At 41.6% G+C, this 14,832-nt stretch overlaps 1 protein-coding gene across 3 annotated transcripts in view; it reads left to right on the forward strand.

Moving 5' to 3' along the window:
- The first annotated feature begins 1,361 nt into the window (after nucleotides 1–1,361).
- SLC35D2 (solute carrier family 35 member D2) overlaps nucleotides 1,362–14,832 on the forward strand; it is a 66,095-nt gene continuing 52,624 nt past the window's right edge. For all 3 annotated transcript variants that reach the window (XM_059926308.1, XM_059926309.1, XM_059926310.1), the window contains exon 1: nucleotides 1,362–1,593. In XM_059926308.1, coding sequence (XP_059782291.1) covers nucleotides 1,442–1,593 — 152 coding nt within the window. In that variant the 5' untranslated portion in view covers nucleotides 1,362–1,441. The remainder of the gene's footprint in view (nucleotides 1,594–14,832) is intronic.

Here is a 14,832-nt window from a genome sequence, read left to right on the forward strand (position 1 = left end):
GTGTGTGGGGGGTGGGGTGGGGTGGGGTGGGGGCGAAGCAGGACTGTTTTGCAGCCAAAACTTATTTGGAGACTCACTGGAAACATAGTTGATCTTTTTGAGGAAATTAACCAAAATGACTACCATGTTCAGATTTTTGGGTTCAACGTGAATATGAATTTATTTTCTATTTTAAACAGTCTTATGTGTGTTTGTTCCTTTCCTGTTTTGGGTAATGTAGACTCTTCCTTTCTGGCTCTTTTAGTGCTCATTATTTGTCAGAAGTTCTGCTTTAGTTCTTATCAGTACTGAAAATGTTTTTGGTTGTTCAGTGACTCCAATAGAAAACCATTGCATGGCATTGATATAGTTAGGCTCAAATATCTATTTAACTTGAAATCTTTAGCTTTTCTAAAAAGTTGAAATTTCAGATTTTTAAAATTAATTATTTAGAATGAAAACATTTAATTGAAAAAATGCTAGAGCAGGTAGACTCTGGTCAGAGTAGGCAGTTCTGGGAGGCCCTCCTTCAGTTAACATGAACAACAACCTGATGTTTAGACGCACCCATGTAGAAAAGAAATGGGCAGGGGGAGAACCTGCCTTAAAGGACCCAGAGGCAAGAACAGCCTGGAGACTTTGCACCCACTATACCCCTAGCCATTCCACTCCTAGGTATTTCCCGAAGATAAATGAAAATATACGTTCACACAAAAAACTTGTACACGAATGTTCATGGAAGCATTTTTTGGCAATAGCCCTAAACTGGAAACAACCAAACATGCCCACCACCTACCTAGTGAATGGATAAACAAATTGTGGTACTACTCAACAATGAAAAGACTCGAACATGGGTGAGTCACAAAAATAATGAAAGCGAAAAGAGCCTTGAAAGAGTACATGCTCATTTATATGAATTTTCTGAAAAGGCAAATCTAACCTAGGGTAATAGAAATCAGAATGAAATGGGGGGGGGGTCGACCAGTGGGACACAAAGGGCACTTTTTGGGGTGATTGAAATGTTCTGTGTTTTGACTTGGGTGGTTACACGGGTGTATGCATTTGTCAAAACATCGACTGTGGACTCGTAAAATTGCATTTCATTGTATGTAAATTGTAAGTTAAAAATATTGGGAAAAAAGAAAGCAAAACAAACCCTAAGTCTTAACGTTTCTCACCAAGGCAGCCGTTTGGAGGAAGGTAGGGTTTTTAAACTCTCCCAGACCCGTTTCTGTTCTCCTTTTAGACACAGACAGAGAGTGGTTCTTTTGAGGACGAAATCCAGCCGAACCCGCTCCCCCCGCGTCGGCAGCGTGGGGCGCCCGGCAGGGCTCTCGGGCTTGGAGGGTTCCCGCCGTGGCCCTTCCTGTTTCGGCCGCGCCCTCTCCCGCGCCGGCCGGGGGCGGGGACGGAACTGGGGCAGCGCGGGCCGGAGTGCGGCCGAGACTGGCAGCCGTGGGACATGACGGCAGGCCGCCAGGCCGAGGGCTCGGGTACGGACCCCGCCTCCGCGCGGCTGCCCTCCCGGGTGGCCAAGCTACTGTCGGCACTCTTCTACGGGACCTGCTCCTTCCTCCTCGTGCTGGTCAACAAGGCGCTGCTGACCACCTACCGGTGAGGCGGGCGCCAGAGGTCCGGGCGGGGTCCGCGGGGGCCCCCGGCTGCTCCGCGGCGACCTGCCCCGGGACCTTCCCGTTCCGGCGCCGCGTTGTCCGGCGGGAGCTGCCCCGACCCCCGAGGTCCCCGTGTCGGGGAGAGCGGCGGGGCTGCCCCTGCCCTCGGTGCACCTTGGCCGCGCCCTGGTCAACGGGCGGGCGGGAACAGCGAGCGGGGAGCCTCACTGCTGACTCCCGTGCCAATGTGGGCGGCTGTGTGCTTGGCACATGGACCACGTTTTCACAGGGTCGGGACCTTCGGAGTGTTCTGAAAACCAAACCACAACCTAGCAAAGTCATTCAACTCTCAGTGAGTGCGGGCACACCTCACTGCCACTTACTGCTGTAGGACATTCCTCGCAGCTGTGCTTGTAGAGCTACCTCCCAGTGCTTTCACAAGTACCGGTGAGCCGGAACAAGTGATCTGAATGTGTTCTTCAAATGTGACTATTCTTTATACAAATCAAGATGTTCAGCCATCAGAAAAGTCCTGAGTGGATAAGTTTATTCGCATTGTTTGATCATTCATTCTCAGATTATCAGCATGTTCATGGAAGAATGGGGAAAACAATTAAAAATTCATATTCTATACTTTTTTGGTTGAATGTGCAGTATACCAGCAAATTTGTAGTTCCTTGAACCTATTTGTAAAGACTAGAAAATCCTGTTTAATTCTGCTTTCGTTGTATAGGCATTGAAAGAGCTGTGCATTTAGACCCAGCTCCACCACTTAATAGCTGTGCCTCTTGGGCCAGTCTCAGAGTCGGCAGTTTTTTCAGATGCAGAAACTGGATAATTACAACTCTGTGAATTACCTCCCAGATCTCTGCGCGAGCTGTCAGAAGTGAGGGCTCCTTGTAAACTATACTGTGCTGCAAGAATGTAAAATCAGAATTTTATAAAGAGCCCAAAGAGACCTTAGAGTATCTTCTTTTTATTTTATACTTGCAAAAGCTGAGACCTACATGAGCTTGGCTGGTTCCACCTCTAACAGATATTTACCAAGCACCTACTATGTGCCAAGCCCATCACTGGCACCAGGGAAGCAGCTGTGAAAAACTCAAAGCTCCTGCTGTGGAGATTCCATATCAGCGGTAGAGACAGAAAATAAACAGGTGGGCTCATGAATAAGCAAGGTGATTTCAGGTATGCTATGAGAGTGCCTGGGGTGGAATGGTTGGGGATAGAGCATTACACACAGAAGAAAATGTGCTGAAGTGGGCACGAGCTTCGCCTGCTGGAGGAACAGAGAGAACGTCATTCTGGCTAGAATGAGCAAGTGGGAGAAGGTAGGAAAGACAACGTGGAGGTAGGCAGGGAAGGCAGGATCAGTTCCTTCATTCATTCAATAATATTTACTAAGCCCCTGTTATATGCCAGGCACTGTTCTAGGCATTTGCGATACAGAAGTGAACAAAGCAGATCAAAGTTCCATATGTCATGGAGCATCCATCCATATTCCTGGAGCATACCCGGAGCCTTCTAGTCGATCAGTAAATAAACTGGTAGAATTTATATTAAGTCAGATGCAGCTGTGTGGTCAGGAGAAAAAAATAAGGAAAGGGAGTTAGGGACTGTGGGCATGGGGAAGAGTTTTTAGTCTCAGCGTGATCAGTGAAGCCTCATTAAGGAGGTGACAGTTGAGCCAAGGCATGAGTAAGGTGAGGGAGATGGGGGAAGAACATTCCAGCATGGAAGGGTAAGGAGTTTAGGTGGGAATGGTACTAGGTAGGGTCCCAGGGTAATGGATTTCTAGATTGTGTAGGGCCTTTGTGGCCACCGCGGAAGCTCTCAGGGAGCTTCTGGAAGGTGTCAAGCAAAGGAGTAACATGATCTAACTCCCTGTAGCTGCTGTGTTGAGAGCAGATATTGGGGGACCGGGGTGGAGGTAGAGAGACCATGATAAATAGTTTTCATTTTAGTCTAAATGCAATTTGAAGTCCCTTGGAAGGTTTTAGCATGGATAGTGACACGGCATCGTTTGTATGATTAACAAGATTTCTTTGGCTCTTGGGTGGGTGAAAAACTGATGGTATTGGAGCCAGGAATCGATTGTAATATTCTAGATAATTTTTAGTGGTGGCTTGGACTGGGGTGGAGGGTAGCAGTGGATATGGAGGGAAGGGATGGATTTGGGATATTTTCTGGTGTTCCTAGGGCTATTGATATTCTTTACAAGGTCTATTAGTGTGTTGCAGCATGCTTGCTGGCGTCCATGGGGAATAGAAACCCTCCCTCAAAGAAATTAGAATGAATAGATACGTAAACGTGGATCATTTAGTATACAATGCAAGCAAATGAAAGAAAAAGAAAACTTAAACACCTACCGTAAAAAACAAGAGAATGCTATTAATAGGCTTTTTGGGAGTGTTGACAGTTATGTCAGTTGAAGTTTGAAGATAAGTCTCTACTTTCTGCTCTTGACTAAGTAGTGTGCTCACTGACCATGGCAGTCAGTGCCTCCAAAAACATGTGTCTTCTTGTTGGAAGCAGGACCAGTAAACACTGGTTAAGTGCTTGGAAGATGAAGGATAGTGTCCGACCAGAAAGAATTTATATGAGACATCTCATGCTCTAGCCTTTTCATCTTTAAAATTTTGAGTTCCATGATGGAAGGAGGAAATTGAGTTTTTGTCTCAGCAAGGCAAAGCCCCTTATAACCTTATAAGTAAATATTTCACATTTCCGTAATGTAATATACAGTTGGAGGGCCCTGTTCAAAAAACATTGTTTATTCTCTCTCTCAAAATGCTTTAGGAGCACGTTTTTGAGGGGAAGAGGGTTGGGGTGATTTGGTTATAACAATAAACTATGGAAATCTGATCCAAACATTAGCTGTTTGAGGACAGAATGTTGTGTTGTAGGATAGAAGGAAGGACCTTTCTGTAGTCACCTAATTTGCAGGATTACGGGAATGTAGCTCAGGGGATGTTTTTTTCTCTTCCAGTTTGAGTAGATTGTGTCTGGTTGGGGTACAAGACTGATGGGTGGTCTTAGTTATTGTTAGTTTTAGGTCGTTGAGATGCTAAATTTACCTGGTTGGACAGAGAGAGCCTTTGAAGGACTTGGACTGTCAGACCCTGTTGGGGTGAGAGGGAGAGGCACGAATCTGTGGCCACTTGGTGACACTAGTGGTTCTTCGGAATCACATTCATGATGGTTGTGCAGGCAGTCTGGAGTTGTTGTTTTTGTTGCTATTTTAATACTATTCTCTATGACATGCGAAGATTCACTAATGATGCTTAATAAAAAATATAAACTTAGTTGTATTCAGTTCAACAAGTATTTGCTCCATATTTGCTGTGTGTCTACTTTTATGCAATCGAAGGCTTTAGGATCATTTAATACAGTGGTTTCCAAACTTGCTTGGTAATGTGAATCACTTGGAGAGTTTTTTTTTTTTTAAAGCTATTGAATCCGAGTCTCCAGTGGTGGGTGCTGGAAGTCTATATTAAAGAACAAAAACAACTCCTAATTTTCTCTTACTCTGATGAAAACCGGCTCTCTCCTGAAGATGCTGTTCCATTTGGCCCCTGGAAAGGAGCTGGATCCTGGTCACACCCCAGGTGTGGCCAGGAGGTGGGGTTGAGTCCTCGTAGCTTCCCACTGCCCCTGCTCTGTGGAGAGTCCAGACTCAGCACTCACTTTCTGTACTCTCTGTAATGGCTCCTGAGCTTCTGTGGCTCATTTAGTGGAGTCCTGGTATTCCTCTCCACCCAGACTCGCATAAGCCTTCAGGACTTTGGGATACACACACTGAACCATCACAGCCCGCCTTGTCCCACATCCCGTGGTCACTCCTAGGGTCGTGTGCTCAGTGTGACCCTGCCAGCCACTCCAGTCCCTGTGCAGGATGTCCGCGCTCGGCGCTGCAACCCAGCTCATTTCTGCCACATCGCCCTTCAGGCATCCCTTCCCTCCTAGTCCAGCAGGAGGGCCCCTGCGCTGGAAGCCACAAGACTCCTTTCCAGCTCCCGCCTTGGCTGGTACTTGTCCTGCACAGCCTAACTTCTGCGTCCTTCCTTCAGCACTGAGCAGCTCTGACTGTCCTGGGAGAAAAAACACTTCCGGGCTGGCTGGGTTGACGTTGAATTGATGATCACAAGCCTCAACCGGCTCTAGTACCACCTGCTAGTTTCTTCTGGGGGATTGCTTTCCTTGTCACAGAAATGACTCCTTCCCACTTTCTCTTTTACCCTGAAACCTCCCACACCCCCATCCTCCACTCTCCTATGCTACTTCATTGAGGAAATTGAAACCATCAGATGATGTCCCCTTTCTGCTATGACGGACGGAGCATCTTGTTCCTGTGGAAGGTCCAGTTCCCCACTTCTGGATGTCCCCTTCTCCCGGCTCCTTTTATTATTCTCCTCTATTCTGCGTCAGCAACCTCTCTCTACTGGCTTAAAGCATGTTTAGGTTTCTCAAGCAAAAATAACCCTCCCTTGATCCACATGGGTGCTCATTTCTCTGTTCCTTTCAGAGTCAGACTTTTCAAAGAGTTGTGCACACATACTGTCTTTACTTCCTTGCATTCACTCCTAAAATAATTCAGTTAAAAAATTGGGAGTTATTTAAATACAGAAATGTACAAAGAAGACAGTAATAATATTACATATTCCCACTACCTAGAATCAATATTTTGAAATATTTTTTTAAAGAAAAGTCATTCTGTGTGATCATTATAAAGAATTCAAACAAAAGAAAAATATTAGGGTAAAATTTTAAAAATTACTATAATTGACATTAGGCAATAACTTCAGACATCTTTTTAGATGGATGGATTGGAGAAAGATTCATAGATTGAATTACTTTTTATATAAAGTATATATTATAGATGCTACTTATTTACTCATTTCTTTATAAATTGTTTTCTTTAATCCAAAAAGGAGTGGGAAATGGAGGGGGGGGGGCTTTCATTTAATTATTTAATTTTTTGAGAATCACCTAAGTCCCTCCACCACTTTTTATTATGAAAAGTTTCAAGCACACAGAAAAGTGGAAAGCAAAGTACAATGAACACCCATACACATACCACTGAGGTTCAGTAATTAACATTTTGCTATATTTGCATTTCCCCCTGAACCATTGAATATAAGCTGCATACATCATGACACTACACTCAGATATTTCAACATGCCTCTCCTGAAATATGGATATTCTCCTACATAGTATCATTTTTGTTCTTAACAAACTTAACAGTAATTTCCTAAAATAATCAAATATCAAATCTATAATCATTCCAATTATCCCCAAGACGTTTTTATGGTTGCTTTAAACATTTGAATCAAGATCCAATCAAACTTCATGCAACGCATACAGTTATGTCTTTTTAGTTTATTTTAATCTAGAAAAGTCCCCCGTTCCACCTCTTTCCCCTGATACTGACTTTGAAAAGCCTGGGCCAGGTGTGTTGTAAAGTGTCCCATATTATGTGTTGTCTGATTTATTTTTTGAAGTCTCACTTAACTTACTCTCTGTTTTTTTAACTCAAAGTTAGATCTAAAGGCTTGATTACATTCAGATTAAACATTTTTTGGCAAGACCACTTTATAGCTGACCCTGTAAACTTCAGCTTGCATCATGTGAGGGATTGTGCTACCATTAGTCATGCTGGCTGTGTTTGAAGGCTTACTTAAGGTGAGGACTGCCAGTTGCATGTACGTATGAAATGTAGTTTAACTGAACTGAATGGAGAAAAGAGAAATTAGAGTTCAACAAAAAGAATTGCTGACTTTCAAATATATATTTTTTCAATTTCTGATAGTATATATGGCTTCTCTGCTATGAATGATGACATTTGCATACTTCTTCCCATCTTTCCTCCCCTCCATGTCTTCTTTTATAGTGTAGCATCCTGTTGTGTAATTATAATCCCACAGTTGTTTGAATCTGTTCTATATTAAATGGATACAGTAGTCAGCACCCTTTTATCACAGTGTCTCCATTTCAGAGTTCATTATTTTGATTTGACTCCTAATTGGTTGATTCTGTTGTATGGTAGTATTTTTATGGAGAGTTCATGGCTGCTGTATTAATCGTGTTGAATATTCTTAACAGCTTTTTCTGCAACAAGTGTGCTTTTAGATCTGGAGAGTTTACTTATTCTCCCCATGTCAAGGAAAAAAATTTGCCTTTTATCTTCTAATCATTTTCTCTCTTTATTGAGAAAACAGCACAGCAATTAGCCCTCTCTGGTGATATCTATCTTCTATATCTGTTTATGTTTGAGAGTTTGTCTTTTCCCTGCTCATTCACTGTGATTACCTCATCTTGGTAATTCAGTTTAAAGCAGTGGCCATTTAGTTCTGTGTTGCTTCGAAATGGTTCATGTGGCAGTTATGTGTTTTTTTTTTTTTAATATCTTTATTGGAGTATGATTGCTTTACAATGTTGTGTTAGTTTCTGCTGTATAACAAAGTGAATCAGCTATATGTATACATATATCCCCATATCCCCACCCTCTTGCATCTCCCTCCCACGCTCCCTATCCCACCCATCTAGGTGGGCACAAAGCACTGAGCTGATCTCCCTGTGCTATGCGGCTGCTTCCCACTAGCTATCTATTTTACATTTCGTGGTATATATATGTCCATGCCACTCTCTCACTTTGTCCTTACTTAACCTTCCCCCTCCTCGTGTCCTTAAGTCCATTCTCTACATCAGCGTCTTTATTCCTGTCCTGCCCCTAGGTGCTTCAGAACCTTTTTTTTTTTTTTTTTAAGATTCCATATATATGTGTTAGCATACAGTATTTGTTTTTCTCTTTCTGACTTACTTCACTCTGTGTGACAGACTCTAGGTCCATCCACCTCACTACAAATAACTCAATTTTGTTTCTTTTTATGGCTGAGTAATAGTCCATTGTATATATGAGCCACATCTTCTTTATCCATTCATCTGTTGATGGACACTTAGGTTGCTTCCATGTCCTGGCTATTGTAAATACTGCTGCAATGAACATTGTGGTACATGAATCTTTTTGAATTATGGTTTTCTCAGGGTACAGGCCCAGTAGTGGGATGGCTGGTTTGTATGGTAGTTCTATTTTTAGTTTTTTAAGGAACCTCCATACTGTTCTCCATAGTGGCTGTATGAATTTACATTCCTACCAACAGTGCAGGAGGGCTCCCTTTTCTCCACACCCGCTCCAGCATTTACTTGTAGATTTTTTGATGATGGCCATTCTGACCGGTGTGAGGTGATACCTCATTGTAGTTTTGATTTACATTTCTCTAATGATTAATGATGTTGAGCATTCTTTCATGTGTCTGTTGGCAATCTGTATATCTTCTTTGGAGAAATGTCTATTTAGGTCTTCTGCCCATTTTTGGATTGGGTTTTTTGTTTTTTTGATATTGAGCTGCATGAGTTGCTTGTATGTTTTGGAGATTAATCCTTTGTCAGTTGCTTCATTTGCAAATATTTTCCCCCATTCTGAGGGGTGTCTTTTGGTCTTGTTTATGGTTTCCTTTGCTGTGCAAAAGCTTTTAAGTTTCATTAGGTCCCATTTGTTTATTTTTGTTTTTATTTCCATTTCTCTAGGAGGTGGGTCAAAAAGGATCTTGCTGTGATTTATGTCATAGAGTGTTCTGCCTATGTTTTCCTCTAAGAGTTTTATAGTGTCTGGCCTTACATTTAGGTCTTTAATCTATTTTGAGTTTATTCTTGTGCATGGTGTTAGGAGTGTTCTAATTTCATTCTTTTACAAGTAGCTGTCCAGTTTTCCCAGCACCACTTATTGAAGAGGCTGCCTTTTCTCCATTGTATATTCTTGCCTCCTTTATCAAAGATAAGGTGACCATATGTGCATGGGTTTATCTCTGGGCTTTCTATCCTGTTCCACTGATCTACATTTCTGTTTTTGTGCCAGTACCATACTGTCTTGATAACTGTAGCTTTGTAATATATTCTGAGGTCCAGGAGCCTGATTCCTCCATCTCCATTTTTCTTTCTCAAGATTGCTTTGGCTATTTGGGGTCTTTTGTGTTTCCATATAAATTGTGAAATTTTTTGTTCTAGTTCTGTGAAAAATGCCATTGGTAGTTTGATAGGGATTGCATTGAATCTGTAGATTGCTTTGGGTAGTATAGTCATTTTCACAATGTTGATTCTTCCAATCCAAGAACATGGTATATCTTTCCATCTGTATCATCTTTAATTTCTTTCATCACTGTCTTATAGTTTTCTGCATACAGGTCTTTTGTCTCCCTAAGTAGGTTTATTCCTGGGTATTTTATTCTTTTTGTTGCAATGGTAAATGGGAGTGTTTCCTTAATTTCTCTTTCAGATGTTTTCATCATTAGTGTATAGGAAGGCAAGAGATTTCTGTGCATTACTTTTGTATCCTGCTACTTTACCAAATTCATTGATTAGCTCTAGTAGTTTTCTGGTAGCATCTTTAGGATTCTCTACGTATAGTATCATGTCATCTGCAGACAGGGACAGCTTTGCTTCCTCTTTTCTGATTTGGATTCCTTTTATTTCTTTTTCTTCTCTGATTGCTGTGGCTGAAACTTCCAAAACTATGTTGAATAATAGTGGTGAGAGTGGGTAATCGTGTCTTCTTCCTGATCTTAGAGGAAGTGGTTTCACTTTTTCACCATTGAGAACGATGTTGGCTGTTGGTTTGTCATATATAGCCTTTATTATGTTGAGGTAAGTTCCCTCTATGCCTACTTTCTGGAGGGTTTTTAACCATAAATGGGTGTTGAATTTTGTCGAAAGCTTTTTCTGCATCTATTGAGATTATCATATGGTTTTTACCTTCAGTTTGTGACTATGGTGTGTATCACGTTGATTGATTTGTGTATATTGAAGAATCCTTGCATTCCTGGGTTAAACCCCAATTGATCGTTGTGTATGATCCTTTTAATGTGCTGTTGGATTCTGTTTGCTAGTATTTTGTTGAGGATTTTTTTTTTTTTTTTTTTTTTTTTTTAAGAAATTCACGTTCTTTTATTTATTTATTTATTTATTTATGGCTGTGTTGGGTCTTCGTTTCTGTGCGAGGGCTTTCTCTAGTTGCGGCAAGTGGGGACCACTCTTCATCGCGATGCGCGGGCCTCTCACCATCGCGGCCTCTCTTGTTGCGGAGCACAGGCTCCAGACGCGCAGGCTCAGTAATTGTGGCTCACGGGCCCAGTTGCTCCGTGCCATGTGGGATCTTCCCAGACCAGGGCTCGAACCCGTGTCCCCTGCATTGGCAGGCAGATTCTCAACCACTGCGCCACCAGGGAAGCCCTTGTTGAGGATTTTTGCATCCATGTTCATCAGTGATATTGGCCTGTAGTTTCCTTTCTTTGTGACATCTTTGTCTGGTTTTGGTATCAGGGTGATGGTGGCCTCATAGAATGAGTTTGGGAGTGTTCCTCCCTCTGCTATATTTTGAAAGATTTTGAGAAGGATAGGTGTTAGCTCTTCGCTAAATGTTTGATAGAATTCGTCTGGGAAGACTTCTGGTCCTGGGCTTTTGTTTGTTGGAAGTTTTTTAATCACAGTTTCAATTTCAGTGCTTGTGATTGGTCTGTTTATATTTTCTATTTCTTCCTGGTTCAGTCTCAGAAGGTTGTGCTTTTCTAAGAATTTGTCCATTTCTTCCAGGTTGTCCATTTTATTGGCATATAGTTTCTTGTAGTAATCGCTCATGATCCTTTGTATTTCTGCAGTGTCAGTTGTTACTTCTCCTTTTTCATTTCTAATTCTATTGATTTGAGTCTTCTCTCTTTTTTTCTTGATGAGTCTGGCTAATGGTTTATCAATTTTCTTTATCTTCTCAAAGAACGAGCTTGTAGTTTTATTGATCTTTGCTCTTGTTTCCTTCATTTCTTTTTCATCCATTTCTGATCTGATCTTTACGTTTTCTTTCCTTTTGCTACCTTGGGGTCTTTTTTGTTCTTCTTCTCTAATTGCTTTAGGTGTAAGATTAGGTTTATTTGAGATGTTTCTTGTCTCTTGAGGTAGGATTGTATTGCTATAAACTTCCCTCTTAGAACTGCTTTAGCTGCATCCCATTGGTTTTGTGTCACTGTGTTTTCATTGTCATTTGTTTCTAGGTGTTTTTTGATTTCCTCTTTGATTTCTTCACTGATGTCTTGGTTATTTAGTAGTGTATTGTTTAGCCTCCATGTGTTTGTATTTTTTACAGTTTTTTTTACTGTTATTGATATCTAGTCTCACAGTGTTGTGGTCAGAAAAGATACTTGATATGATTTCAGTTTTCCTAAATTTACCAAGGCTTGATTTGTGAGCCAAGATATGATCTATCCTGGAGAATGTTCCATGTGCTCTTGAAAAGAAAGTGTATTCTGTTGTTTTTGGATGGAATATCCTATAAATATCAATTAAGTCCATCGTGTTTAATGTGTCATTTAAAGCTTGTGTTTCTATTTTTATTTTCATTTTGGATGATCTGTCCATTGGTGAAAGTGGGGTATTAAAAAGTCCCCTACTATTATTGTGTTATTGTTGATTTCCCCTTTTATGGCTGTTAGCATTTGCCTTATGTATTGAGGTGCTCCTATGTTGGGTGCATAAATATTTACAATTGTTATTTATTCTCTTGGATTGATCCCTTGATCATTATGTAGTGTCCTTCCTTGTGTCTTGTAACAGTCTTTATTTTAAAGTCTATTTTGTGTGATGTGAGAATTGCTACTCCAGCTTTCTTTTGATTTCCATTTGCATGGAATATATTTTTCCATCCCCTCACTTTCAGTCTATATGTATCCCTAGGTCAGAAGTGGGTCTGTTGTAGACAGCATATATACGGATCTTGTTTTTGTTTCCATTCAGCTGGTCTATGTCTTCTGGTTAGAGCATTTAATCCATTTACATTTAAGGTAATTATCAATATGTATGTTCCTATTACCATTTTCTTAATTGTTTTGGGTTTGTTTTTGTAGGTCTTTTCCTTCTCTTGTGTTTCCTGCCTAGAAAATTTTCTTTAGCATTTGTTGTAAAGCTGGTTTGGTGGTGATGAATTCTCTTAGCTTTTGCTTGTCTGTAAAGATTTTAATTTCTCCTTCGAATCTGAATGAGATCCTTGCTCGATAGAGTAATCTTGGTTGTAGGTTTTTCCCTTTCATCACTTTAAATATGTCCTTCCAGTCCCTTCTGGCTTGCAGAGTTTCTGCTGAAAGATCAGCTGTTAACCTTATGGGGATTCCCTTGTATATTATTTGTTGCTTTTCCCTTGCTGCTTTTAATATTTTTCTTTGTATTTAATTTTTGATAGTTTGATTAATATGTGTCTTGGCATGTTTCTCCTTGGATTTATCCTGTATGGGACTCTCTGCACTTCCTGGACTTGATTCACTCTTTCCTTTCCCATATTAGGGAAGTTTTCAACTATAATCTCTTCAAAATACTTTCTCAGTCCCTTTCTTTTTCTCTTCTTCTTCTGGGGCCCCTATAATTCAAATGTTGGTGCGTTTAATGTTGTCCCCGAGGTCTCTGAGACTGTCCTCAATTCTTTTCATTCTTTTTTCTTTATTCTGCTCTGCAGTAGTTATTTCCACTATTTTTTCTTTCAGATCACTTATCCATTCTTCTGCCTCACTTATTCTGCTATTGATTCCTTTTAGAGTATTTTTAATTTCATTTATTGTGTTGTTCATATTGTTTGTTTGCTCTTTAGTTCTTCTAGGTCCTTGTGAAACATTTCTTATATTTTCTCCATTCTATTTCTAAGATTTTGGATCATCTTTACTATCATCACTCTGAATTCTTTTTCAGGTACACTGCCTATTTCCTCTTCATTTGTTTGGTCTGGTGGATTTTTACTTCAGTCCTTCATATGCTGCATATTTCTCTGCCTTCTCATTTTGCTTAACTTACTGTGTTTGGGGACTCCTTTTTGCAGGCTGCAGTTTTGTAGTTCCTGTAGTTTTTGGCATCTGCCCCCAGTGGGTAAGGTTGGTTCAGTGGCTTGTTGAGGCTTGCTGGTGGAGGGGACTGATGCCTGTGTTCTGGTGGATGAAGCTGGATCTTGTCCTTCTGGTGGGCAGGACCACGTCCAGTGGTGTGTTTTGGGGTGTCTGTGAACTTAGTATGATCTTAGGCAGCCTCTCTGCCAATGGGTGGGGTTGTGTTCATGTCTTGCTAGTTGTTTGGCATGGGGTGTGCAGCACTGGAGCTTGCTAGTCGTTGAGTGGAACTGGGTCTTTGCGTTGAGACGGAGGTCTCTGGGAGAGCTCTCACCCATTGATATTATGTGGGACCAGGAGATCTCTGGTGGTCCTATGTCCTGAACTCGGCTCTCCCACCTCCGAGGCTCAGACCTGACACCTGGCTGGAGTACCAAGTGTCAGCCAGATGGCTCAGAAGAAAAGGGAGAAAAAAAAGCAAGCAAGCAAGAAAAAAATAAATAAAGTTATTAAAATAAAAAATTATTAAAATTAAAAAGGTAAGAAAAAAAGAAAGAGATAGAAAAAAAAAAAAGAAAGAGAGCAACCAAACCAATAAACAAACCCTCCAATTATAACAAGCACTAAAAACTACATTAAGATAATCATAAAAATTAGAAACTAGTCAGTCACATACAGCAAACCCCAAGTCTACCGTTGCTCCCAAAGTCCACCACCTCAATTTTGGGATGATTCATTGTCTGTTCAGGTATTCCAGAGATGCAGGGTACATCAAGTTGATTACAGAGATTTAATCCGCTGCTCCTGAGGCTGCTGGGAGAGATTTCCCTTTCTCTTCTTTGTTCACTCAGCTCCTGGGGTTCAGCTTTGGATTTGGTCCCGCCTCTGTGTGTAGGTCGCCTGAGGGAGTCTGTTCTTCCCTCAGACAGGAGGGGGTTAAAGGAGCAGCTGATTAGGGGGCTCTGGCTCACTCAGGTTGGGGGGAGGGAGGTGTACAGAATGTGGGGTGAGCCTGCAGCCGCAGAGGCTGGCATGATGTTGTAACAGCGTGATGTTGTAACAACGTGACGTTGTAACAGCATGACGTTGTAACCACCCTGGCAGTGGTGGGCTGCACAGGTTCCTGGGAGGGGAGGTGCGGATAGTGACCTGTGCTTGCCACAGGCTTCTTGGTGGCTGCAGTAGCAGTGTTAGCGTTTCATGCCCGTCTCAGGTGTCCACACTGATAGCTGTGGCTCGTGCCTTTCTCTGGAGCTTGTTTAGGTGGTGCTCTGCCCTCTGTGGGTAGACAGGGAAGGAATCCCCTCTCCTCGTGTATCCTGAAACAATGG

The sequence above is a fragment of the Balaenoptera ricei genome, chromosome 6 (genome assembly GCF_028023285.1).
Source record: "Balaenoptera ricei isolate mBalRic1 chromosome 6, mBalRic1.hap2, whole genome shotgun sequence".
NCBI lineage: Eukaryota > Metazoa > Chordata > Mammalia > Artiodactyla > Balaenopteridae > Balaenoptera > Balaenoptera ricei.